General features: G+C 41.1%; 2 protein-coding genes across 2 annotated transcripts in view; both read left to right on the top strand.

Moving 5' to 3' along the window:
- tmeff1a (transmembrane protein with EGF-like and two follistatin-like domains 1a) overlaps positions 1-5,728 on the top strand; it is an 82,728-nt gene extending 77,000 nt beyond the window's left edge. Inside the window, exons 8-10 of the mRNA XM_078287893.1 lie at positions 1,208-1,331; positions 3,473-3,634; positions 5,644-5,728. Coding sequence (XP_078144019.1) covers positions 1,208-1,331; positions 3,473-3,634; positions 5,644-5,728 — 371 coding nt within the window. The remainder of the gene's footprint in view (positions 1-1,207; positions 1,332-3,472; positions 3,635-5,643) is intronic.
- Positions 5,729-12,379: 6,651 nt separating this feature from the next.
- On the top strand, positions 12,380-24,956 carry cavin4a (caveolae associated protein 4a). The gene is made up of 2 exons (XM_071897444.2): positions 12,380-12,908; positions 23,276-24,956. Exons 1-2 carry the CDS (start codon positions 12,501-12,503, stop codon positions 23,888-23,890), a joined length of 1,023 nt encoding a protein of 340 aa, XP_071753545.1. The 5' UTR covers positions 12,380-12,500; the 3' UTR covers positions 23,891-24,956.
- The last annotated feature ends 2,544 nt before the right edge of the window (positions 24,957-27,500 follow it).

Here is a 27,500-nt window from a genome sequence, read left to right as displayed (position 1 = left end):
TTTTATTTATTTATATAGCCTTTTATCACAAGCATGTCTCAAAGGTACTACTATCCTGCTAATAATAATTTCAGAGATTATATCACATAAACCGTCTCTCTCATGGTAAACCCACATAAATATGGGCTGTAAAGCAAATTCTGGTCCATTCATGTTTTTCTAAAAGCCATTCTCTCTCTCTTTGGGTCTTTGGAGGAATGCCTTGGAAAGTTTCCCAGAATATTAAAATGACACATTTTTGAATCTGTAATTATGGTTTTGCTAATTAACAACAAAGGTATCATGGCAACGTTCTTCGTGATTAGCCTCATTGTAAGTGAAAGAGGATAAGTTAATGCTACAGTTACCATAACAGCAGTCCAGATAATCCACTGCTAAAACCATTCGCTGTGGTCGGTGAAAACCTCGTGTTTTACTTGAATTGAAGGATTCTGCTGGTTGAGAAAATTCTATAACTCGTGAGCTTATGAAACCCTTATAAAACCAATTGTACAATTTCTCAGATTCTCAAATATAATCTCTAATATTCTTGAAAATTTGACATTTTGGAGGGTTTGATCCATCAGCGCTTTTTAGCTTTTTTTTGGCTCACACTCCCCAAAATCAAAGCCATGCCTATTGGAAAGCTCCTGCTACAGGCAGGAACATGCAGAAAAGTGAACTTTAGGGATTAGTATTGTAGCACTACATTGGCAATGTAATGTAATTGATTACATTGCACATCAGTAATTTTAATGAAGGCATGATGTATTATTTTATTACTCCCAGAAATGACTGTGTTTCATTACAGTGCAAAGTATTTATACTTTATCAATCATGTACCATCAGTCCGGACTTGTCCAGAATTGACAGAGGAGAGTCTGCTGAAAAACAGGTTATCTGCTGGTAACTAGGACTGCTGCTCTGTAATAATCACAAATAATATGGATCTGCACAGGATTGAAATCACTGAATCAGTCCAGTAAAAACAAAATGCTGCCCAGACAGGCCTTGACACACCAAATGATTACTTTTATTATGCTTTTTCTTACTTCATGATTGAAAAGAGACTTGAGGCTGCAAATATTCATGATTTTACAACAGACTCAACTCATGACACCAACACAACCCTCTGAAACCATCTTGCAGCCCCCGGAGCAGGACTGCTGGTCCGCAGTATAAAAACACTCTGTTTAAACATATTCATGTTCTGCTGTCCTGTGTTCAGAAACCAAAGGCCTGGACCACGGAGACGGCTTCTACGCCGGGATGCCGATCCCCTGCGCCGACAGCTACGCCGGCTTCTGTGTTCACGGGAAATGTGAGATCAAGTACAACATTGCGACCTGCAGGTCGGTCTGCTGCCTGGATCCACTGTGACTTAGATCAGATTAGAGAAGAGTCATGTGACTCCTCACTGCTATGGTGTTTATACAGTCAGTACATCAACTACTACTAATACTGTTACTACTACTGCTACTAACAGTACTACTGCTACTACTACTGCTACTACTACTAATATTGTTACTACTACTAATACTATTACTACTACTACTACTGCTACTAACAATACTACTGCTACTACTACTGCTACTATTACTAATACTATTACTACTACTACTACTGCTACTAACAATACTACTACTGCTGCTACTACTACTACTACTGCTACTGCTACTAACAATACTACTGCTACTATTACTAATACTATTACTACTACTAATACTGCTTAACAATACTACAACTGCTGCTACTATTACTACTACTACTGCTACTACTACTGCTACTATTACTAATACTATTACTACTACTACTACTGCTACTAACAATACTACTACTGCTGCTACTACTACTACTACTGCTACTGCTACTAACAATACTACTGCTACTATTACTAATACTATTACTACTACTAATACTGCTTAACAATACTACAACTGCTGCTACTATTACTACTACTACTGCTACTACTACTAACAATACTACTGCTACTACTAGTACTACTATTACTACTACTACTGCTCCTATTACTACTACAACTATTACTACTACGATTGCTACTACCATTGCTACTATTACTGCTACTATTATTGCTACTAATACCGCTACTATAACTACTACTACAACTAACAATAGTACTACTAGTACTACTTATAATAATAATAATAATAACTGTGCTCACTTGCACTCTCTCAAAAAGCTACAATGCTGTTAAAAAATAAGATGCATAACAATCATATTATTAAAATAAGACTTGCACTGCTGGCTCCTTTGAGGCCAAATCAGCAGAATTTAAATAGAACTTAAAGGCTGTGTAACAGTAATATATTTATAAAAATACAAATCTACATAAGAGCACTAAAAGCCTTTAAGTACACTATACATACATCAAAATGTTTAATAATGATCATGTGAAGTGAACCTTCCTCAGATTTAACAAGCAACAAATGTAATTTGAAATCTAATTGCATTTTATTATAATCATTGTAATGCTTTGTCTTGTGTTTTTATAACTGAACAACAATACCCAGGAGGGATTTTTTTATTGTGATTATGTGAACGGTGGTGATGCAGCCAAAAGGCCTCCTGGGTATTCCGACTTTTACAACCGCTAGCAAAGCTTCTGCACTTTGTTCTTCAATATAGTGTTCAAACATGAGACGAGAACCAAGAACAGAAGAAAAATCACTAACCAGCTCCCTGCTTACCACAAGAGCCAGTTTAATTTTTCATAAAGCACAGCTAGCCGTGCTTAATGGGAGTTATCAGCACAGTTGAAACACGTCTTTGACCAATCTGATTGCTTGGCTGAAACCATCCTTATAATACATTTTTAAGGAATCTCCTCTTACATCAAACGACCATCAAAATTAAAACATCTGTTTTCATGACTGGTACTTTGTATTCCATCAAGTGGGAAATGTAAAGTGCTTCCCCTCCAATCAAGGCAAAGTGACAGACGGCTAAGTTATTGATAGCATAAAATTAAAACAAATTATTTTTAAAAGGATGGGAGGGAACTTAAGTCCTTGGTTGACTACAGTAAGTACATACTGCAAGCAACTTAGTCGATGTGTCGCTCAATTTCTGACAGATTGTGGGCGGGGCCAGAGGCTCCGATTGTATTTATGTAGCAGTCTGCAGCCACAAAGTTTTGATCAGGCATATTATGTATTCTTTGCTGCTTTGGTATTGCACTTGGTAATGAACTTCTCCATTTTGTTCACGAAGCTAAATCACACCAGTAAGGAAACAAGGAAGCACGCAAATCTGATGACGACGAGCTCGTTGAGCGTCCACACATCAAGTTTCCCTGATCCTGACTTGTCGATCATGTTGCTCACAGTGTGAACGCACAGTCAACGGGAACACTTTTACAGATTAGAACCTCTAGATTTTAAAGATATTGAATGACAAACTTCTGGTGACGATTTTGTTTTCCAAAACGTATGTAACCCCTTTCTGAAATAAGCTCTTCCTGGCTGTGACACAGATGTGACGCAGGCTACAAGGGTCCGCAGTGTGAAGAGCCTCAGGACTTCAACATCCTGTACGTCGTTCCCAGCGGACAGAAGCTACACTACGTCCTCATCGCCGCCATCATCGGCGCTGTGCAGATCGCCATCATCGTCGCCGTGGTGATGTGCATCACGAGGTAAGGCAGCGTCGACAGATCCTTAGCAAAACGATACAGAAACAGGTGTCTGAGTCTACTGGTGTCTGCTGGAGGACATGCAGTTTGGAGAAAGCACATGATGAAAACATTTAGAGTGGCTTAAGTCCGGAGTATTAACCTAAAAGTACTATAAGTACACAATAGTACTGTGTAATACTGTGTAATACATCTCAAACCTATGTGACAAAAGACCTGGAACTGGTGGCCAGAATCTTCATCTTGGTTCAAAAAATTAAAAGTCTCTGAGATTACGTTCTCACTCCTAGCAAACCACACTGCAGTTCTCTTGTTTCAAGTTTATTTTCCATTTACATAAAAATGCGTTAGAGGACTGAGACTCTGTGCCGTTATTTGGTGCCACCAGAGTTCAAAGGTCATTGTTCTCAGCTGGATAAACCAACCGACTAAAGGAGGGAACGCTGAGAAGAAGACTTTTTTCAGTCTTTGCTTTCCCCTGTTGCGTTTTCTCAGGCAGCATCCATACCCTCATCACATATGAACTGTAGGTGTGATGTATTTTGTCTTTCTTATGGGAATCACTTTCAGCAGAGGAGAGAGGATGCTGGTGACAGTTTAGCAGTGAGAGGCTTAACGCTGAGGAGAATTCAATAGTATTTGAGTTGGCCTGGTTTTTCTCCCGAGGCAGCGCTCACACTGTCGCTCAGGCAGCAGTCCAGCGTTATTCAATCACTCCAAGGACATAATAAAATGAAATATCAATCTCTTTTCACTGTAGCCATCTGACAGTAAAACAAGCCAGTCACTGCATGAAAATGAAATGAATAGTCACCTAGCTAGAGCAAATCTCACTAGCTGCTTGTCGACAGCAAGGCTACTGGGAGTTTTCCAGCGTATTGAACTTCTAACGCGAGCCTTGGTTTCGATCCACTGTGAACTTCAACACAATCATCAGACAGACTTGTTGAAAAAAGCCGTCATTGAAAACAACTCCTTCTGTCACCACTGACACTAAATTGTAGATCAAGAGGAAAGGCAAAGATAGCACCATGTGTTCAGAATGGTTTCTATGCAGAACTAAAGATTTGAGCGTCGCTGTCAAATCCCGCCCACATCCTAAAACCTGCTGCAAAAAAACCTTCCACTGGAAAAAGCCAAGAGGAACTAGAGAGGAACAGTCTGAGGAGAGAGAGTGTGTAGGAAAGATCAACCTGATCTCACACAAATACGTGAATTGAACATGACTTGTTAACACCAAATTACGTGTTGGTGGCACCTTAAGTGTTACACAGCAAACTGTAACCAAGTTGTTTTAGTTGCCTATTAACCCAACCTTAAAGGATCAGGCTGGTGTTTTTTAATGCGTTTCTTACCGTCAACAAATCTTATGAAAATAACAAAATCAGCAATGAATTTGTTTTGCTAACAAGTCTCGTCCATGTAGCCGGTGCCCAGTGCAGCCTCATGTCCCAGCAGCCATAGAACTCCACTGTATTAAAAAAACTATTAAAAACTATGTCTTTGTGAGCTGTATTTAAAGGTTTTTAGCTTACAATTGGAGCCAATGACTTCCAGGTTGAAGGCTAAAAAGGGAACGTGGGAAGTCGGAAAGTAACGGGAGTAGAGCAAACGCATTGTTGATTTTGTTATTTTCATAGGATTTAGAAAGGTACTTAAAAACACCAGCCGTATCCTTTAACCAAGTTGTTTTAGTCGCCTAAACTTAACCGTTAGCCAACCTTTAGCTGAAAATGTTGTGTCCAATTTGTGTTTTTGTCACACAATCCAGTTTGTGCTGGAGGAACGTCATTTTCCCGGTTGTCCACAGCACGTAAATCTGCGTTTCCGATTTCAGAGTTTGTGTTCATTTCACAACTTTTTATGAGATCATCTTGGTTCAAGTCCAAGTTTCTCTCTGTGGGCTCACAAGGGGCTGCTCAGTATACCATGCATTTTTTGACTAAATCTCTCTCTCTCTCTCTCTCTCTCTCTCTCTCTCTCTCTCTCTCTCTCTCTCTCTCTCTCATTAGGAAATGCCCGAAAAACAACAGGGGCCGCCGGCAAAAACAAAACCTCGGACACTTTTCATCGGACACTAACTCCAGGATGGTATAGCCGTGTTTTTTGATAAGTTTTTTCTTACGGCGTGGGAATACCATTTTTTTAACGGTAGATGTGTCGTATTATTATTTTTTCCTGGGAAAACGTAAAAAAAAAAAGAAGAATGAGAATAATTTATTTCAGGGGCCTTATTTTCTCCTTTTTTTTTTTTTTTTCTCGGATGGAATTGTAGCGCACTGACCCCGCGCTATCGCAACCTTTTTTTCGGAGACCGCCGCAAGACCGAGCACGAGGAGCCAACTCAACGAAACCCGTTGTCACTTTACCATCTTATCGTCTCTGTTGTCTTAATTACTCCTGTTTGGTTACGTTGAATGCTTTACGAATACGGTACCTTTGGAAAACTGGCTAACCTAGAATTGTGTGGAGACAGGAATGTCCGCCCCTCTGGAATGTGCTATTTATTGGAAATGATTATTTCTATGCCCCTTTCTGTTTCTCGCTATATTTCTATCACTTTTTACAAATAATGTGCAGCTGATCACCAAATGCAGTTTTTTATGTTTTTTTTCGTGGGGGGTGAGAGTCGGCCAGCCAGTGAGATAGATATGTTTACACTTATTCTTTGATATGAAATTCCATGTAAAGAATCCACTGTGTTTTAACAAGCTAATAATTTATTATTGTAATTATTTTCTTTTAAAATTAGTTCTTACAGCTTTTACGTTAACGTTAATTTTACGAGGATATTCATTTGTTTTCTAAATTCTAGTTCCTGTATAATCGCATGACTTGTGAAAAACTGTGTACTGTGGTGTAGTTTTAACTTTTAAAAGAAAAGCTGACGGCCTCAAAGCCTCCTCCGTCGGCAGAGACGGAGAGGAACACTGGGGGGAATTCAGTCGGTGTGAAAAAAAAAAATAAGGAATGTGTAATGTTTTAAAACGAGTCTCCTGTCTTTCTCCAAAAAGAAAAAAAAATGAAAAAACACTCGTAGACGTCATTCACAGGGCAAACTTCAAAGTCCCGTCTGAAACCACTTTCGCTTTGATGAGGGACAGATTCGAATGGATTGTAATGCTTGGAGGCAGGCGTTTTTTTTTTTCTTTTTTCTTTTTTCATCTCAGACTTTAAAAACTGAGTTTCAGAGGATTGTAAGGGAAGGGATGTCAGCTTTTTTTAGGGTGGTAAGGTTTGGGGGGGTGGGGGGGGGGGGGGGTGTTTGTCCATGTGATAGAAACGCTGGAGTGAAGGACGGCACATCGAGGTACTATCAACTCTTAATGATATTTTTCATGTAACTGAAAAAGTCCTGGTCGCTGAGATATGGATGTAATCAAGGCTTTTCTTTGAATGTGAGAGTATAATTTTGTATTTTTCTTTTTTTTTTTTCTTTTTGGTTTGCATTTGCTCCTCAGCGAGACATTCCAAGCACAGAGCATCCCTTACGAAAAAGAACTATCGCACTCCTATAGTAACTATTAGAAGGATACTACACAAATATCGCAGAAAACCAGGAATGTTACAGTACGGAAGCCCATCGAGGACATGTATTCATACGTTTTATTTACAAGTTAATTTTCTTTGCTTACTCGAGATATCAAGTTATGTAAGTCATTATCTCGAGATAACACATTTTGGTTTCCTGAGATAACGGACATAATTTTCTCATCTCGAGATAACGAATTAACAGGCAGAGAATAATTACCTCATTATCTCATTTTCCTGAGATAATGGATTAATTGATATTGTTCCTCATGCTGCCATGCTGACTGACTGAAGATCCTGAACACTAACAGGTCGGCCAGCTGCAACATTTGGCTTTTGGATGTTAGTTTCAAGCAGAAAATTACCTCATTATCTATTCTGAGATAATGAGAAATTTATCTCGAGATCTCGGGGGGTGAAATTGATAATTTTCTCATTATCTCAGGAAAACAAAATGTATTCTCTGGAGATAATGACATAAATAACTCGATATCTCAAGAAAACAAAGAAAATTAACTTATAATGGGAAAACAGCGTAAATAAAATGTATGAGTACATGTCCTCGGTGGGCTTCCATATTATAGTTATACCACAGGTGATAAAAAGATTTACCATAAAGTACAATAAGCTCATTATAAACTCAGTATTAAGACACCATAACTCCTTGTAGAATTATTATAGGAATATTACAGTGATTTTTCGTTGGGGATATATTGAATAGATACACACGGGCCTACGGGTGCTAGCGGGGTGCAACGAATTCGCCTGTTAGCATCATAGCAAGTCTTAGCATTTTACAGGATATGAAGAAGCCTACATGGCCGCCGAGACGGCAGACTGACAAAGATCCAACAGATGTTCAGATTCGGTTCATCGATAATTTTAATATGAGTCGATGGGAATTAACGAGTGTGTACCCCACTAGCATGTTAGGCTGCATTCACATCGCATGGGAATAAAGTAACGAGTCGGAAGTGTTCCACATTTTGCTCATAGATAAGAATGGCGTGATGTTTCAAACAGGCCACACCCACAAGGTCCAGTACAAGTGATTTTATATGGGAAAACAAAAAATCTACATTTTCTGTGGTTGATTGTACTATGTTCTGATAATTTATGTGAAATAGTATATGGTGTAAATAATTTGTCGTTACCTTTTCACAGTTATCAAAGAACTGCATTATCATTAAAATGTTTATTTTCTGGAAGTCACAAAATGCTAACAAGCTAGCAAACTTACATGCAAACTTCCGTTCAAGAGAGGAGTCGCATTTTGAGACTTCAAGAAAAAACATTTTAATGATCATGTTGTTTGATAACCGTGAAAACGTAACGTCAAATTATTTACACCAGATACATTTCACGTAAATTATTTTTTGGTTTTGTCACTTGTACCACACTTTGCAGGCGTGGCCTTTTTGCCGCGTCATCGCCATTCTTATCTATAGGAATTGAGCGGGTCACATCTGTTGTACCGCACTTTGTGGGCGTGGCGTATTTGAAACGCCATTCTTCTCTATACGATGTGAACGCAGCGTTACTTCCTGGTTGCTTTCCTGTGTGTATCTATGGGGGAGGAACTGAAGCTGTGCTGAGGTCCAAAGTGTGAGTTCAGGGAGGTTTGTCTTTCTCTGTTTTTTCCGTCGTCGGGGTTTTTCTGTAACGTCTTCGTCTACGTTCATCAGGTCGTAGGTCAGCAGCCTCCCCCCCTCCCCCCCCCCGCTGAGCAACGTGTTTCTACTTGTCGTCGACCATCGCAGCCGTGACTTCTCTAAATGTGACTAGAATGTGTTTGACATGTTGTTAATATTCTGCATGTAGGACTTTTGGAGGCTATTTTTGGTCTCTGCAAAAATAAAAAGGAAATGTTTTTTTAATGTACGCCGGGGTGCAGATGTGTCATTTGAGTGATATGTTCCTTTTTTTTTTTATCTTCCGTCTTTCTTCTGATGCTGTTCTCATTTTTACAACGTTTTCTGCTGTGAAGGAGTATTGATGCTCTGTTTACAGCAACCAGCATGTTTAGTGTGTGTGTGTGTGTGTGTGTGTGTGTAATATCTACCAGTGTAAACGTGTTCCTGTGCATGAGTGTGTTTCTGTGCATGCATGCTGTCTTTCGTGTGTGTGTCTGTGTGTGTGTGTGCGTATGTGTTTGTGTGTGTGTGCGCGTGCGTGTGAGTGTGTGTGTGTGTCAGTGTGAGCGATATGACTGCAGGGACAAAGATTAATGAGATGACCTTCAGTGTACCATGTGATCGGTCACAGGAGACTCTTCAGTTCAGACAGACAGCAGACTGTTGTTGTGCTTCTGTCTTCCTCTACACAGATAAGAGCTTCACCTCCCAGTGAGGCTTAATAGAGGCTTTCAGGTGACTTAACCCCCCCTCTGGCGGCCATGTTGGAGGTCCTCAGCTCTGTGAACAGCTCATTGTGTTTCTGTCGTCTCAACAGAATTGAACAGACAGTTCATTTCTGTCTGTTTCTGACTGAACTGATCATTTCATCACTGATCCATCTGATTGATTTAGTGTTTAGATAATGTCAGCTTGTTAGCTAGCTAACCATAGTATCTGGTCAGCTAACATCACTGTCTTGTTGTTAACACATCTGATTAGCACACTAGCTAACGTATCTAGTAGCAGCTAGCGTTAGCATGTTCACATTAACATCAGTGTGTTTGCCGGCTAGTTAGCTAGCTAACAGTTTGTTCAGGTTAACTGAGCTGACTCTTCTCAAGCTACAACTCAGAGTGTTTTGGAGTAGAGACTAGGGCTAAAGACAAGACAGTTTACTGTGTCACAGTAACCAAATCCACCTTATCACACTATTCACTTTTACTGAGAACGTTACTGAATGGATCTACAGCCACACCACAACAAGCTGACTCAGCTAGCTCTCTGTTTCTAGCTGCTTGTTAAATATTTCACCATTATTTGCGTACAACCAATTCTCCAATGTTCCTCCATGATGACGCCAGCTGTGGTTAATAGGAGATTTGTGACACAACTGTAAAACCTCAGAGAGCATGCTGGGAAACGTGAGCTCGACCCAGCCACACACATCTCAGATCTCATCTCAGTAACAATTACTCTATTTGTAACTCTTACCTGGCACAAAGGGTTTCATCTGTCTGACTCACAGAATAACTGACTCACCAAGACGTTCACTTTATCCTCTATAAGTAACCTATTAAAAAGGTTTGCATATTCCTGCTGTCAGATAAACACCACGCAGCGATACAGATGGACATGTTTTTGGTGATTACTAATGCAGAAAGCATGCTGTGAAATATTCGCTCCATCTACCTCCAGTTATAGAAGCTCAGCAGGCGGAGAGGGATTTTGGGGTTTGAAAAGCGGGGCAGACAGGGTGAATATGTCCTCCGGCCGTGTCATCATCAGTCCCCGCCCACCTCGCCTGCCCCAGCCTCTGCCTGGCGCCGGGGGGGAGGGGCCAAATCATTAATTGGTGCTCCGGTCTAATTAAAAACTGCTCATCTGCAGAAGCCAGAACGGGAGCAGAGGTCACCGCCTCTCCACATGAAAATAAACCGCCATGCATGTCACTGTACATTTCTGCCAGGGGGGGGGGCGGGGGATCAGGCACGCCACCCCGGGGTAATTATAGATATGGGGGGTGGGTTCAGGAGCAGAAGCAGCTGCTGGCTTCAGTCGAATAGATTCAGCAGTCAAATTTCCACACTGCAAAAAACATCCATAAGCATGACTAAATCCTGATGTGGCCCGATGAAGCCTCCTGTCCTGTGTGAGGCGGAACAAAGCTTTCTTCTGGTGTGGGATAATTAATAAAACACAGGAGTTGATTTCCTTTATACCAGCACTGATTGAAAAGTAAAAATACTTTTCACTATCCATAAATCCAATAGTTTGACGAATATTGCAGTGGGTGCGTAAAAAAAAAAAGCTGTACTGTACATGAGTGCGAAAGGTATAAACAGTATAAATAGGTAAAAATAAGTGCCCATACAGCCAGTACAGAGTAACTGTTCAGTATTACATTAACTGACTTGTTAAGATGGATATGTTTTTTTGCAGTGGGTGACAGCCAGAGGATGAGAGGAATGGGAACCTGGTCTGGTGTGTGTGTGTGTGTGTGTAGAGGGGAGGGGACAAGATGAGGAGGGATTGGTCCTCTGCAGTCTGAGCCAACTGCACTGCAAAAAGTGAAAATCTTAAAGGTCTACACCGACTCTTTGGGAGTTTGTCCCATTGGTCTCCTTACCCAACGTGACGAGAGGATTGGCACCAAAATCTTCTCTGTGTCTCCGGTATTTAGCTCTGCATGCTAACGCTTTAGCATACAGTATGTTAAGTAGTCGTAGGTCGATCTCGACACAGCATATGTTAATAACGACAGATGGCAAAGCGTGTTCGTGAATTTGGACGCAGCATTGACAAACTGTGGGCCTAATGATCTACGATTAATCACTCCGTTGCACGCAGCATGTAAAGTCAATCGAGACACACTTGTTGAACATCTAGTGCATAAGTAACACTCGAAATACATAAATCCTTCGATCCAACGCCTGTTCGGATAAGTGAGTGCAGAAATAGTGGCACTTTGACACTTCTTGAGCTCCAGCTTTGTCAGTCTTATAAAGAGTTTCTGATCTCACTCCCAGTCAATGTTTGGACTCTGCTACAGCAGGGGAAAGCAAAAAGGGCAGCGCCGCAATGTTTAATCCCCCCGAAAACATTCCAGCGCTGTGTAATCAGGCCGGACAACTGTGGCTTCTCTGCATCTGTCACCGCGGGTTTTAAGAATGACTCTTAAGCTGCTGTTGATATACAAGATTCGCAGCTGCCAGCATGAACATATGTGCAAATAATTACGCTGCTCACTGAACGGAAAATTATGAATCGATCAGTGTGGGTCTAACAAAGTGAAGCGGGGCTGGGATGGGGATTTCCATCATCCCCTGCTTTACATCTTCCCAAAATGTCCGAGTGTCACCTTACAAAGAAGAGTATTTTTAGCTGTGTGGTTCGTGTTAGCATCGCCGCACCCCTTTGAGCCTAGTGCCCCCTGCTCCTCCTCCCCCCTCTCGATGAAGGCTGAGAACAGGTTCCCTTCGGATCCCGAAGACTTTTTTAAAAGGGGTAGGTGGAGTTTCCCCTCTCTCCTTCCCCCAGACCTGAGTTTGGGTCACAGTGGTTGGGCGTCGCCTCTCTGGTCTCTCAGCTGGCAACCCCGACGGTCCCGGACCCCGCTCCCAAATTCAACCGCAAATCGCCAACTTCCAGGCCAGCTTTAAGACGTTGATCTTAAGGTTATCTTAGGTGATCTGATTTAAGACCCCCTTCATCGAAACAGAGCAATGGATCAGCACAAGTATCGCACGGCGGGCGTCCAGGAGAAGCTGGAGATCGTCGGGGTGGAGGACGAGGCCGGGAACCCCATCAGCGCCCTGACCATCCTGTCGCTGCTGGAGCGCGTGGCCGGCATCATCGACAACGTCCAGTCCTGCCAGCAGCGCATGGAGGAGCGTCAGCTGGAGCTGGAGAACAACATCAAGACCATCCAGGGAGACGTGCTGAAGCTGGCCAAGGACCACACCACCACCAGCGGCACGGTGGAGAAGCTCCTGCAGAAGACCCGCAAGGTCAGCGCCAACGTCAAGGAGGTCCGGACGCGTGTCGAGAAGCAAAACGTTCGCGTCAAGAAGGTGGAAACCACGCAGGATGAGCTGCTCACCCGCAACAAGTTCCGCGTCGTCATCTATCAGGTAAATTGGGGGGTTACTGTTGTTAAGATGCAGCTATTGTTGGATAAAAGTCTCATAACTGTAAAATGTCACGAAAAGCAGCTTTCTTTTTAGCATGACGGTCATGTATTTTTGAGTTTATCCAGTGGATTGTGAAAGGGTTTCATAAGGCCAAGGTTCGTAGGATTTTCTCGACCCATAGAGGAGCATGTAATCCTTCAGTTGAAATTAAAACATAAAAATCACCAAAATTGGAGGTACCACACTTTCACATCTTTTCTACAACTATACAGGGTTCCTACACAGTTTCAATTTCAAAATACTTCCATACTTTTTCCAGACTTGAATTTCGCCGCTAGTCATCTTGCTCCCACTGACTATCTCATATCACATTATACATGAAGATGACTCTTCAGAGAAACAGTATGTGTGATGATGGGGCTCTAAAACCACCGAAAATGTGTAGGGATGTGTATATTAGGAGAGTACAACATTATTTTTCCATACTTATCCAAGCTTTTTGTCCAATTTCCAAACTTTTCAAGACCTGGAAATTTCCAAATTCTTTATCCGCCCATTTCGGGACTTTCCAGACCTGTGAAGGAACCCTGACCCTAACAATACTTGACAGTGGAAACAGCTTAAAAACATCAAACACTCAATCCACCAATAAATCAATCCATTCAAAGCAAAAAAGCAGATATTGCATTCCACAGTAGTGCAGCTCCGCCCAGGATTATCAGATCTAGGTCCAGGTTGCGGTTTATGAGGAATTGGAGCATAATTAAGTTAAGTCTCAAAAGTAGGATGGATTTATTCCCTCAGGCGATACAAACTCTGCCTGTGTGCTATCTGTGCCAAGCAGAGAGAGACAGATCTTAGCTCAAATGAACCCTGACTCAGTTCATTAGGTGGTGGGTGCAGTGAGAGATGGGGTGGGGGGGGGTAAGTTTAGGTTCAACACTTAAGGGCCCTCTGCTCTGTAATGATGGCAATTTATGGAAACCGTCCTCGTTACTTTGAGAGTGCACACTTTCGTCCAAATTGCGAACGACCCCAGGCGGGTCAGATGAAATGCATAAAAACAATTTCTCTGAAGAGTTTTATCGGTAATCTGAAACACCCCGCTCCACTCTGCAGTGAAGTGAAGTGAAGTTACACGTGGACGCACTTTTAGAGACAAAGTGCCAGGTTCAGCACATTGGTAGCTGTAATTTGCAAGTCTTTTTTGGTCCTTTGCGTCAAAAGCAACACAGGTGGCATGAACGTGGGTCTCTGTTAACTCATCTTTAACACCCGTTGTGTTGGAAAGAGTGTAGAGAGGTACAACATTTTGAGATACTACTGTTAACTGAAGAGACTGTCCTTGTTTAAGAGACAGACAGACTTTATAATAGTAGTAGGAGTAGACCTACTGTGGGATTTTCAGCTGGTCAGATTTTGATGGCTTGTTTGTGCTTTGTGTCTGTTACTGCACTATAATTGTATGTATTTTTATGCGGCAGCCTTTATTTCCAAGACAAATTTCCCTAGGGACAAATAAAGTCATCTTGAATCTTGAATCTCTTGAGATGAGAGGCAGAAAAAGACATTTCTCTGAGCTCACAGGAGTTTGAATGGTAATCAAACACACCCGACCCATCGCGGCAGGCAGTATGAGTGAAGCTATCGTCAGACAAGAATAGAAAGGAGAATCAGAAGCAGAATCTCTGAATTCAAAGTACAATAAAGGTACGAGAAATTTGTCTTGCAGGGACAATTTAAGTTGTACAGTACCTGCCAACAGGACATATAGGTTTTTGAAGGCCAGTACCGATATTTTTAGACTGACCGATAGCCAATACTTTGTGCCAGTATTCAAAATCTTTACATTTGACCATTTTCATGCCAAAAAATTCCAAATATTCACAGTTTTCCCTGAAATTTTCTTCTTGTCAGGGTGGAAAAGCCTCTGAAACAGCATTTAGACCATCATGGGACACTAAAACTCCATTGAAACACAGATTAATCAAATGTTTTAAGGTTAGAAGCTCTTTAAGGCAGCATGACCCACCACACCTATTCGATGGCAGGGAAACTCAGAGAACAGAGAACATTATTGAACAATTAAGAATAAAGAAAATGGGTAAAGAAAACAAAATTTCGCTGCAGGTCTTACAGACTGTCTCTGTAGCTGTACAGAGTACATTGTACATACATGAACACATAACCACACATGAGAAACAAAAAGCATGGGAAGTAAAGGTGAAAAATGAATATATACAGTGAAATTAGAAAATAAACTTGTAAAAACAGGAGCCTCCATCGTATCAGAGGTGGATGACATGACTGGCCGGCAAACCGATCTATCGGTCTGACCCTCGTCTTTACATGTCACTGTACAGATATATATACGTTCAGCAATCAATATCTCAGTATTAATTGGAGATGCCGTCCTCGTTAAAGAGGCGCTCAGACTTCAGAATAGTAACGGGAGCGCTATGTGCCTTCCTGGGCGAGCAGCTGCTGTGTATCCGTGACAGAGCGGCCTATTCTGGGCGCCGTGGCATTCTCCCTTACCGCCGGCGGGGACACGCAATAAACTGCTGTCAGAGAAAATCAGCTTCGCTCTGCCCTGCTGATGTGGCAGCAGATCGCAGGGGCCGATATAAAGAGAGGAGGGACCTGTCAATCATCCTGACCGGCCCCAAGGACCGCCTCCTGGTGCACTGGATAAGATAAGGGAAGATGAGATAAGATAAGTTAAGATAATGTCAGATAAGATAAAGTGAAATAACGTAAGGTAAGATGTGATAATGATAAGATAATATAAGATAAGATCAAATTAGATAAGATAAGGTAAGATAAGTTAAAATAAGGTAAGGTACGGTAAGATAATATAAGATAAAATGAGATAAGATAAGGTAAGATAAGTTAAAATAAGGTAAGATAATGTAAGATAAGGTAAGGTGAAATAACATAAGGTAAGATAAGGTAGATGTGATAAGATAATGTAAGATAAGATTATATAAGATATGATAAAATTAGATAAGGTAAGGTAAGATAAGATAAGGTAAGATAACATAACATAAGATAAGGTAAGATAACATAACATAAGATAAGGTAAGATAAAAAGTGATATGGTAAATTAAGATAATATAAGAGACAATAATAATACACTCGATAATATAAGGTAAGATAAAACGAGAAAAATAGATGAAATAAGATAAGGTAAGATAATACAAGAGAAAATAAGATAAGATAAAATAAGATAAGGCAAGAGAAAATGAGATCAGATAAAAGATAAAATAGGATAAGACAAGGTAACATAAGATAAGATGAAACTTTATTGATCCGGGAGGTCGTTGCAGCAGCAAAAGTAATAGGATTCAGTCAGGGAGAAATAATAGAATATTAAACCAATAAAAATAATCTGATAACTGTGTTATATAAACATGCTGCTGACAATTTCAACACGTTAAGGGAAAGATTATGTTTTACTAACATGAATAGGTTACTAAAGATGAAACATGTCGTATCCTTGTAAGTATGTTAATGTTTATTTCGAACACGTAACAACAACAAACAAAAAGTAGTCAATATTACATCTTCTAAAAGTAGTAGTAAGTAAATATATAGTTATGACCGGCCCCTATACTACATCATGTAAGGGATAATGTATTGTCATTATTAATAAACCCTTTCAGTAAGGGGTTTCAGTAATTAAACCCTGTCTGGGTTTATTTCGCACATTTTTTGTACATTATCCCACTTATTACACAGCTACTTACTAAAGAAATCAATAATTTGACACAAAATATTGATTTAAAAATGATTTTATTGATTTAAAAATGATTTTATTGCTTCCGCTACAAAAAATAGTCCGTTAGATTCTACGGTTGGAACTGCGTCCATAGCAACGTAAACTCTGTAGCCTTCTTAAGATTAGCTTACTTAGCGTTATAAGTCACGTTAAACTGAACATTTCCACTGATGGTGAAGTGAGACAAGGTGAATGGGACTTCTTTGGGAATATTGACGTTTCTGTCCTCATTCATCTCTAAATTGTTACTAATGTTACAACTGGTAACAATATCACTATTATCACTACCGCTTACCGTAAGTTAGTATGTAGCGCTAGGCAACTAGGAGAGGCGCTCACCAGATGTGCTGCTGTTGCCTGGATCGGAGGACAGGATCTTGCTCCACTTTTCAGATGGAGTAACGTTTTTTTGCCACAGGGTGTCGCGAATGAGCTGACATTGTTAAATTTAAATTAACCGTTAAATTAACCGGACTTCTTTCTGCGGATTGATATGATTGGACGTGGTCCTCCAGAGTCTATGATCAGAACTGCGTCCATAGCAACGGTCTGTTATTCATAGCAACAGGTCTGTTATTCATAGCAGCGGTCTGCTATTCAGAAATAACAGACCGTAGAATGCCGTAATTGACCAATCAAAATTGAGTATTCAACAAAGCCGTGTAATAAATAAATATAAATATGTATGAATATATTTGCTATACATTTATAAATATAAAATCAGTGGCGAGGACGTTAGCAGGCTGTACAGAATATTTACAATTACTGGTTTCTTTTGTTATAACTGCAGTTGGACTAAGTAGCGTCAGAATTATTATTATTTAGTCTTTAGTATTATTTCATCTCAGAGCGTTGCTCTTATTTTGTTCCCTAGCGCTCCTCTATCATACAAAATCAATCATGACTCAGGAATATTTGGTTCACCTATTTTCAGGGAGCAGTGACCTCTGACCCTTGACCCCCTTACTGTTGGCTGCTCTGGGAACTGAAGCCTATTCTAGTGTTGCATTTACTGCAAGTTGCTCTGAAATCCAAGTAAATATAAGTCAATATATATATATGTATGTATGAACATATTGGCTGTATATGTATAAATATAAAATCAGCAGCAAGGAAACTAGTACAGAGTATAGCAGTTTCTGGTTTCTTTTGTTATAATGGTATTATTTAGTGAACTAGTGACTTTTTAAGAGGATATTTCCCAGTCGAGTTTTGAAAAATACTTTCCACCTTTCATTCCTGGCTCTTATTTTGTTCCCTACCACTAGATAAGATATTGAATATCAGCACAACATATCAGCTCTCAGCAATGTAAAAACATCAGTATTGGCCGTCAGAAACCCGTACTGGTTGAATCCTAGTGCCCAACAGGATGTCATGTGCTGTGAAAGACAAACGTTTTGATAGCGAAGATGATTATATGTATCCGACTACAGCAGAGAGTTCCTCCACGTGCCTGCGGGCCCGTTCTGTCCGAACATGAGAATAATCCTGGATGTGCTTTGGGCTTCAGCTGCACAATGAGTCCTGTTTTAGCCGTGCGCTCCCTGGGCGGGTCTGGCTCTGTCGTAGTGTTGGGTTTCCACATGACTGATCTGCTGTCGGTTATTCTGAGGCCTCGGCTCGCCGGCCGTTCATCTCCTAATATAGAGTTTCTGCCCGTGATGCGGCGGCGACGGCCGCGCCGCTCATTTAACTTCAGCCAGGAAGCGATGAGTGTTTGTTAGAGACGGTCAGCGCCGGTGGCGAGGCTGAATAATGAGCGGCGGGACAGCAGGCGGTAATAGGAAAGAGATGAATGGCTGCTGTTTTACATCAGGGCTCGTCTGCTGGTCAAAACAAAGGACATTAAAGGACAGTGTTTAATTCTGGCGGGAGTTAATGGGTTTAGCTTGTGATATTTCTATCATGTGGCAATGAGTGTAGCTGAGCAATGTCAGGTGATTTTTTAAAGGGAAAATCCAATCTAAAACACTTACACAGTGTTAGAAAACAGCTCTTGTTGATGCATCTCTGGCTCCATTCAGTAATTTGTTGTATTTTTCTTCTTGGTGGATAACCGGCCAATCGTAGACGAGGTGACGTCACCTCCAGATGTTTCCAGCAGCTACAGTGGAGTTTGATATGAGAAATGTTTCAGGATGTAAAACATCAGCGGTAAACGTCAGGTTTTGGTGTCAGTCCCTCAGAATCAAAGAGCGAGGGCTTCTTTCTAGAGCCGCCATTTTGCACCAAGAGACGTTCAACAATCATACAGGGAGAAATACATCGTAGAAGAGGAGAGAGACCAGTTTCTCCACCACAGGAGCAGGAGAGAGACCAGAATGCACTGCAGCAGAGAGGCAGGATGAGTTTAGAGTAAGAGGTGCAACTTTTTCTGGACTGGAAACTCTCGCTCTCTTGCTCTCACTATTGTTCTCTCCTCCAACACATAAAAACTGAAAGAGCTGAATACAACAGGTTCACAACTGTTTTCTGAGGGTTGTTGAAAGGCATTCTGGGAAATGTAGGAAACAACTATCTGAAGTTGAAGCAGGCGAGGCAGGTTGAGGGAAAGTGGGAACTCCCAAAAAAATAAATTACAACACTTCATCACTAAATAACTCCTGGGATGAACTGATGATGTATAACAGTGGAAGAGGAAGAGCAATGTGAGATCATGTACTTCAGGCCTTTTGGAAAGTTTTTGAGCTCTTTCTATTCTTCATCTTTACCAAACTGCTTCTGCTGGTCAGATGTTGTGGTGACAGGATTGTTCACTACCAGACAACACAGCAGTGTGAGTGCAGACAGACTCTGAACCTGCCACTTCGTACTATTGGCTGCTTATTCCAGTGCAGCATCCAGTTCTTAAGTTCATTGATTTTGTTCCTATATATAATGAGTCTCTTCATCCCTGTAGTTCTTGGAGTCAGCTGTCAGTTGAAACAGCGAGCTCCACTTCCTCTTGCTGCTAACAATGAGTCCAAACAGAGTCAGTATTATCTGTGGGTCCAAGACCTGCAGGTATGAGACAAATTATATAAGTCCAAAATCACTTTTTTTTCATTTTATGTCCTGAATAACGTTTTAAAGGAAGAGCCATAATCGCTTCATTCAGAAAATATAATAAACTAGTCCATACCCGGGGATGCGCGCACCACAACTCCACGCAGACTTGCCAAAAAGGTGCATAAACAGCGTAAATTTGGGAAAATGAAAAAAATCAGCTCCGTCACTCCCTGCCTATGCCAATGCTCAATGGCCATGTGCAGTTTGAGATTGATTGGCCAACCCATTGAGGAGCAAAATGGATGCGGACAGACAGGCGGGCGGACAGAGTTTTCCTCATTCTATAGTAGGATGTACAGGAATTTGTCTTGTTGGCATCGGTGCAGAGAGAAACACCAACTTACAGCTTCACAGTTGGGTTATGCTAATATACTGGTTTGCTGATATACGGGACCGATATTGACCTTTTATTAAATATCAAAACTTCTCCTTTAACCCTCCAGTAACCTGGTTTTGGGTCGATGCATGTAAACATCATAACTGGGTTAGAGAGAGCTGGTAAACTCAGACTCACGGCTCACTCCCATACTAAACTGGTTACTGCGTTCTCTTTTGGTATCCACTGTCCGTCAATCTCAGAGACACACAGCATTATGGGTACAATTTGATGCCAACAAATAACATGGTGGTGAGCAGAACTTGCTATTACTATTGGGATCCAGAAGGTTAGAAGTAAGCTATTGCTCCGTCAAAGAGGGAAGGGGAATATTCTGTTAACTGGTTTATTCATGGGAAACATTTCATACACAAGGCAAATTCAGTGTGCTTCAGATAAAACATTTGTCTAGTAAAATGACATTACAGAAAGAAAGAAAGATAAAAAAAAATAGGTAAGAAAGGATAATAAAAAGTAGAAACAGTCTTTATATTCCAGTATTGGAACAAGCGGATGATTTACCGCATTCCAGCATAGGATCGACCCTCTATGTCTGTACGACTTATCAATCATCGTCTCAGATTGCAGATCTCAGGGTATCAAAGGTTCATGGAAACAGTTAAACCTGAATAAGACTTTAAACTGGAGCCTGTAAACATCAAGTAGTGGATAAAAGTGTCTAAATCTAAAACTAAATCCCTAACATGTAAATCAAAGCATTTCCCAGCAGCGTCTCTCCTCCTCCTCTCCACAGAGCTTTCCTCTGCCAGTCTCACCGCCACAAGTGAAGGTTATTAATAAAAGCCTTGACCCACATTCCCTGCCGCTGTAATTATTGTGTCATTCACACTGTCTGGACGCGGTCTGATGACTCCGCCTTGATTAATGAGTGTGATCGTTTGCTGGTGGCCGGATCTTAATTAGGATTAATTGGCTTTCACATCCAAAGTCACCTGTAGGGCGCAGCAGGTGCTGCAGGCCCGGGACTGACGGGAAGAGACGATTTTCCTTCAGGAATTGACTTGTTTGTGTTGCCGATCTAGGAATTTACTCTGCTTCCCCTGATGCAGGCGCTGTGAGCTGCTCTGAACATGCAGGTCAGCTAAATGTAATTTAAATCTCTGTGTAGCTCTGGTAGAGTCTTGGGTTGTGTCTCTTCCTCCATGATAAAACCCCCAAATCAGTGATTCTGTGATCTGTTGCTCCGGTAGAGCAGACTGGAGAATTGTGTTTTTTTTCTCTCTCCATTCACTGCCGTTGTCTGGAGGAACAGTCTGAAAATCACTTCTAGCACATAAAGGAACGCCGACAAAGCAGATTCTGACTATATATAAAAAACTAGTCCTGCTGCTGAATTGTTTTTAATTTAATCTCCTTTCAGTTTCAGTTTGAATAAGTGGAACACCGAAATCTGGTCGGAGGAAACTTCAGAGAAAAATAATATGTTTACTAATGATTTTAAACAGTTGAAAAAAAGTGAGACTTATTGGTAAACTTAGCATTTTCTTCATTCCATCATCATAAGTTTCCTCCGACCGGATTTCGGTGTTCCACTTGTTCAGACTGAAAGGTTTAATAAACATAAAGAAAGAGATTCACTTCAAAACAATTCAGTTTTTTATATATAGTCAGAATCTGCTTTGTCGGCGTTCCTTTATGTGCTAGAAGTGATTTTCAGACTGTTCCTCCAGACAACGGCAGTGAATGGAGAGAGAAAAAAAACACAATTCTCCAGTCTGCTCTACCGGAGCAACAGATCACAGAATCACTGATTTTGGGGTTTTACCATGGAGGAAGAGACACAACCCAAGACACAGAAAAGATTGGGTTTAAAAACACAGCAAATGACCATGCAGTGTTTCATGGCTTAAACCTGGATTCCTGCCCTCTGGATGTTATTAGTCTTCTGTTTTGAAAGATTTTGAAAATGCCTGTTAGAGAGATTAAACTTAGTAAACTTCGCTAAAGAATAATTGGCACCCTTGGTTAAAAAGATTGAGGCTGTTAAAGATAAATAATACAAGAGATGATATAAATAATCAATTCTAATCCATGCAAATGAAACTGGAGAAAGAAAACCTCATGCTCAGGTGATGTTGTTTAAAGCTGTGCTAACTCAGCCGCTGTAGATTCTCCCTGTTTGTCTAAATGAAAGCGTCACAGACCGCTTCACTGACCTCACCACACAGGAATTCTGGGTATTGAAGTTCAAATTTTTCAAAGAGTTGCCTCTCGCAGCCATTTGGAGCCGCCAGCGTGCCAAATTTCCAAGATTATTTTCAATATGCAATAGACGTTATGCTTAAAAAAGAAGGTGGTGGTGTTATTATTAAAGTCCTCCTTGAGTTCCAGGTGTGGTTGATGCCAGCAGGGCCGAGCGTTAGCCTGCAGCTTCCTGTCTGGACCTGGTCTCAGTTACTCCTCCTCTGTAAAAATAGCAGAACTTGATCCCGCGAAAGGTCCCAGATGGATTCAGAGGCGAGGGGCTGCAGTTCGGTTCAGACAGGATACCTCGGAGGAATATCATGTGGCGATCCCGATCCTGATGAGTCGCATAGCAAAGCAGCAGCTTCAGTGGTCTAATGGATGGAGAAGCGAGCTTGTGAATGGAATGTCACAGGATCGAATCCCCGGATCGTCTGGTGATATCTGAGCAGGAGGAGTGACAGAGACACACCCTCCCCCCCATCCCCTCCCCCAACAGATACTGTACCACATGGTGTCCATGAGCAAGGCACTAAACCCCCAACCAAACATAGAATATTACCATGAACCCCTGGAATTACAACCATGCAGAAGATACCCACTAATCAATAGAACTTTGCAATACAAAAAGCAATAAACACTCAACATAAGAAAAATAAGCACAAACAACATAAAAGTAATAATTGTATCAGATCAGCAATAAGAAAGAATTTGAGCTTTTAGTTTAGTAAAACAAGGAAGTAACCAGGCCAATCACAGTTCAATCTGACACAGTCCTTCTCTAACCCAACAAAGATAATCTCCACAGGAACCTGCCAATGTTCAGTCCGAAAAGAAGTTATGAATCAGCCAGTAGCTTCTCACAGTTACTGCTGTCAGTCAGAGCGTTCCTGGGTAAATAAATATAAAATCAGTGTTTCTGATCCTCTAACTGAATGTGTTGCCTCTCTGCAGGGCGAGACGGAGGTTCCTTCAGTGGCCGTCACCAAGTCTCCCAGAGGGCCGGGGCTGGAGGGGGTGGAGGTGGAGCCCGACACCTACGACGTCCCGGCCGACCTGTCCTCCGACGAGGAGTACCTGACCGTGGAGGAGGCCGACTCCTCCCGCGCCGCCCGTCTGAAGAAGTCGGTCATGAAGGGCACGGAGTCCATCAAGGCCGCCTTCTCCAAGGAGAACATGCACAAGACCAAGGACAACCTGGGCACCAAGTTCCACCACCTGGGCGAGAAGGTGGTGCCGCCCGAGAGGAGGGAGAAGATGCACCAGGCCGGCGAGCGGCTCAAGCAGTCCGGCGAGCGTCTGAAGGAGAACATCGCCAAGAAAGCTCCCACCAAGGAGTCGTTCCGCATCAAGCTGAAGAAGGAGCGGACCGTCGCCGAGGGCCAGGAGGGCGCCGAGGGCGCCGGCGAGGCCGAGGACGCGGTGGCGCCGGCCAAGGGGAGGAAGAGCCCGGGCGTCGCCTACACCGAAGTCGTCACGGAAACCAAGAGGGAGGGCCCCGTGGAGGAGGCCGGCGCCACCCGGATAGCAGAGGATGATGGGAAGGAGGAGGATTACACCACGAAGTAGGTCCGCCGCGGTGTGGCTGCGTCGCAGCGAGTGACCTGAGGAGGGGGCGGGACTTTGGAGGAGAGCTTGGAGTGCCCAGGGAAAAGAGAGAAGGTCTGTGATTGGTCAACATCTGTGATGGACATTTTTAGTTGTTCGAATGTGTTAAAATGTAAGAAGTTCTTGTGCTGGGTGTTGGTGCTGATCTGCCTCTTCAGACAGCAGAGTGTGAACTGGTAATATACTAAATCTAATTTAGGGTGAGGAGTCAAGGTCCTGAACTATCAAACATTATCTGTAGCAAATTTTCAACGATTAAATCATTTAACCCACTTGAGTTGGTTCATATTCAGAGATGAAAGTCAGAATTTTAACTTTTTCCATGGAGCCATGCACTAAGAAGAATTCGGGTCTAGGATTTTAGGGAAAAGTTCTTAAACTGACACTGAAAACTCATCAAGGTCGACTTGTGATGGGGTTTTCTGTTAGATCACAACGATGACTAATTCATAAGCCCGAACTACAGAAGCAGGTTGTGTTGTGTTGGTGACCGGGGTAAAAGTCCTGGTGAGGTTTGGGTTTATTTGCACCAGATGGCTGAAGGGAAAAGAAAGATGGCAAAAAGTGAAGGAAACTTTCAAGGGGATGATGAATGTTGAAGAGAAGTTTGTGTATTAATCTTAGATCTGAATGTATAATGTTGTACATATATCACCGAAACCTGGAACGTGAAATTGGTCAGCGCAGGCCTCAGCTGGTCTCTGAGCAGTCTGGTAAGAAAAGAATAAACATTATACTGTAACATGGATCCATGTCAGACTGGCTTCTGAACGCTGAACAGATCCAACGAGTTGCGACCACTGGAGAGGAGTCAGAGCTAAAGGAAGCTTTTAAAGTGCGGTGCTTGAAGGCATCTTCAGTAATAGGATAGATAGAAATTAAAGCTGCACTTGGCAATTCTGCATGTCGGCGGCCCCAAATGGCAGAGGTGGGGACTCGAGTCACATGACTTGTACTTGTGTCAGACTCAAGTCAAAATTTTGATTGCTTGAGACTTAACTTGATGCATGAAGAGAAGACTTGAGACTTGACTTGAGTTCTGGTGACTTGAAAAGGTTTCTAAAGTCTTGACTTGAGATCTTGTGTTTGTGTAAATGACTTAGATTGAAAGTGATGAGATTTGTTCCAGCAGACGACTGAATTTAAATTCTGTTTTCTGAATTTGTATGGAATGATTGAATTTATTGAAGTTGAAACTGATTCTAGAAATCAAACTCATGATGCTCTTACCAAGTTTTTATCCTATTAAAACCATATTGCATTGAAAAGTCCCAGATATTTAGTTTTCTTTAAGATATTAAATTGATACTGGACTCTTGATTTGTTCTTGACTTGCTGTTCTACATTTAGACTTGAGACTTGAGCCTCAAGACTTGAGACTGACTTGGGACTTGAGCAAAGTTGACTTGGACACACCTCTGCCAAATGGCAGTGAGAAGTAACTTAAGGACTTCAATACCCAGAAATCCTGTGAAGTGACCAGACACGACATCAGAATTTAATTCCGGCTGATAAAACCGGTATACCTTTGGATAAAACTCTTGCCGAGTGCAGCTTTAAGTTTGACTGAGCGAGGTTAACAGCACATACCTAGTGGTAAAACTAAGAAAAACATAGGATTTGCATGAACTGTGTAGAAACCCCAATCCCTTATAAATAAGAATAATTTTGCCAAAGTAGTTCAAGTGGTGACGCAAAGCTTATCTCACACGTTTGTGCTGCTATTGTGATATTATAGACGTTAGATTGACTCAACTTACTCTTTTGAACGTGACTGTAGTGGAATTTGAGGCTTTGCTGTCGAAGCTTTTTGAGCGCTGCTAGTTTTTTGCGTATGAATGTATTTGCAATTCGCTGCTTACTGTTTATAGTTTCTTTTGAAGTTCAGTTGGACACGGCATACAGAATGTATATTACTGTAAAAGATAAGTTATGTTATGTTAATCTCATTTAGAGTTTTGGACGCAATAGCAGCCTCAATCAACAAATACTTTAAATGTTTATGCAGCAGCTTTGCTCACACAGTACTGTAATTAGGGAAGGGACGATATTCTTATTTTAGATTCGATACGCGATCTGTGGTTCAGGATTCAATCCAACCAGGATACGATGTGATCAATAAAAGTTCAGTGACAACAAAGTCTGACTGTGCAGAATTCTGTTTATTTCTGAGACTCAGATCTTTCTAGCGATGCCATTGGCTGCTAGAATGTAAACAACAATTTAAAAATGTCATTACAAAGTGACAATAATATAATTTGGATGGAGAGCTTGTGAAACTGTGATGGTCAAGAGTCTCATTAGTGATTACTACAGCAGAATAACATGGAGCTGATATTCATTTTTCTGCAATATATTGAATTTCGACATATTGTCCTATCCCTAACTGTCATTATACATTAGTTTAGGGTCTTATTCTGAAATAAAAAAACATAGAATGTATATTTAAAATAGTACATTTATGTTCCTGCGTTGCGATGAGTGACAGATGACAGACGAAGGTATTGATGATGAAGTGAATGTGGTAGATGAATAGATTAATAGTAATTGCTGTGAGCTGTTGCCCTGCAAAGCACTAATAGTTACAGTTAACCTTTTTTTAAACCAAGTAGCATCTCCTGCATACATTACACCTTAAAATAGCTTTTTTTTGTTTTTCATTTTTGATTATCGATCAGTTCAGTTTCCATATTGTGTTTTGTTGTCATTTTTATGATCATCTCCAGTCCAATGTTAACGCTTTATAATGAAAAACAGTATTGGATTTATGATCTGTGTTATTTTGGCATGTATAAGCAGCATCAGATATTAATCATTGTTTTGTTTTTGTATAAATAAAGGTCTCCTGAAACCTGCATTACCAAACCTGTATTCTTTTTATTAACTCTTCGACATGTGATTTTGAAAGCAACACCTCAGGGAACAGATAACAGGAGCAGAGCAGAATAATCATTTCATTTTTATCAGAATAATCATCAATTTTATCTCGATGAAAACACAAAAGTACAATTTTGGTGTTATCTTTCCTTTTCCTAGTTTGAATTAAAAGTATACGAGAATATTTGTGTCCCTTATGAAAAAGAACTACAGTAATGGAACAACACATTTCAGAAGGATTAGAGGGATTTAGAAGGATTTGCCGTACAAACATCAAAGCAAACGTTTTAAGTATCATCCAATTACTATAGGTCAAAAAATTATACTACGAAAAATGTGACAGTAATACCTGGAGACAAAAAACATAAAGTGGGATAAGGGCAGTATTGAGTATCATAGACACACTATAAGACACTCTAGGAATATTATATGAATATTATAGCAGCCTGATGGGATATGAAACTACTATTAAGTGCATTAAGGCCACTTTAAATTCTACTGTACTGTATTCTTCTGTACTATAGACACTGTAAGCCCCTGTAGGAATATTATAGAGATACTATAGGAGATAAAAAATACTATAAAGTACAATAGAGCCACTAGAGACTCACTTTTGAGTAGAATAGACGCTGTGAATCCCTAAAGGAATGTTATAGTGATTTTTCATTGGCTCTTTGGCCCTTGGTTGTTTTTT

The sequence above is a fragment of the Centroberyx gerrardi genome, chromosome 13, assembly GCF_048128805.1.
Source record: "Centroberyx gerrardi isolate f3 chromosome 13, fCenGer3.hap1.cur.20231027, whole genome shotgun sequence".
Taxonomy (NCBI): Eukaryota; Metazoa; Chordata; class Actinopteri; order Beryciformes; family Berycidae; genus Centroberyx; species Centroberyx gerrardi.
Note: the sequence above shows the minus strand (reverse complement) of the source record. Positions and strands in the feature narration are given on the sequence as shown.

Excerpts from the sequence above, each read along its gene's own strand:
- cavin4a (XM_071897444.2), top strand. The coding sequence starts at position 12,501 with ATGGATCAGCACAAGTATCGCACGGCGGGCGTCCAGGAGAAGCTGGAG. Across the intron at positions 12,909-23,275 it reads TCCGCGTCGTCATCTATCAG|GGCGAGACGGAGGTTCCTTC; the intron begins GTAAATTGGGGG and ends GCCTCTCTGCAG.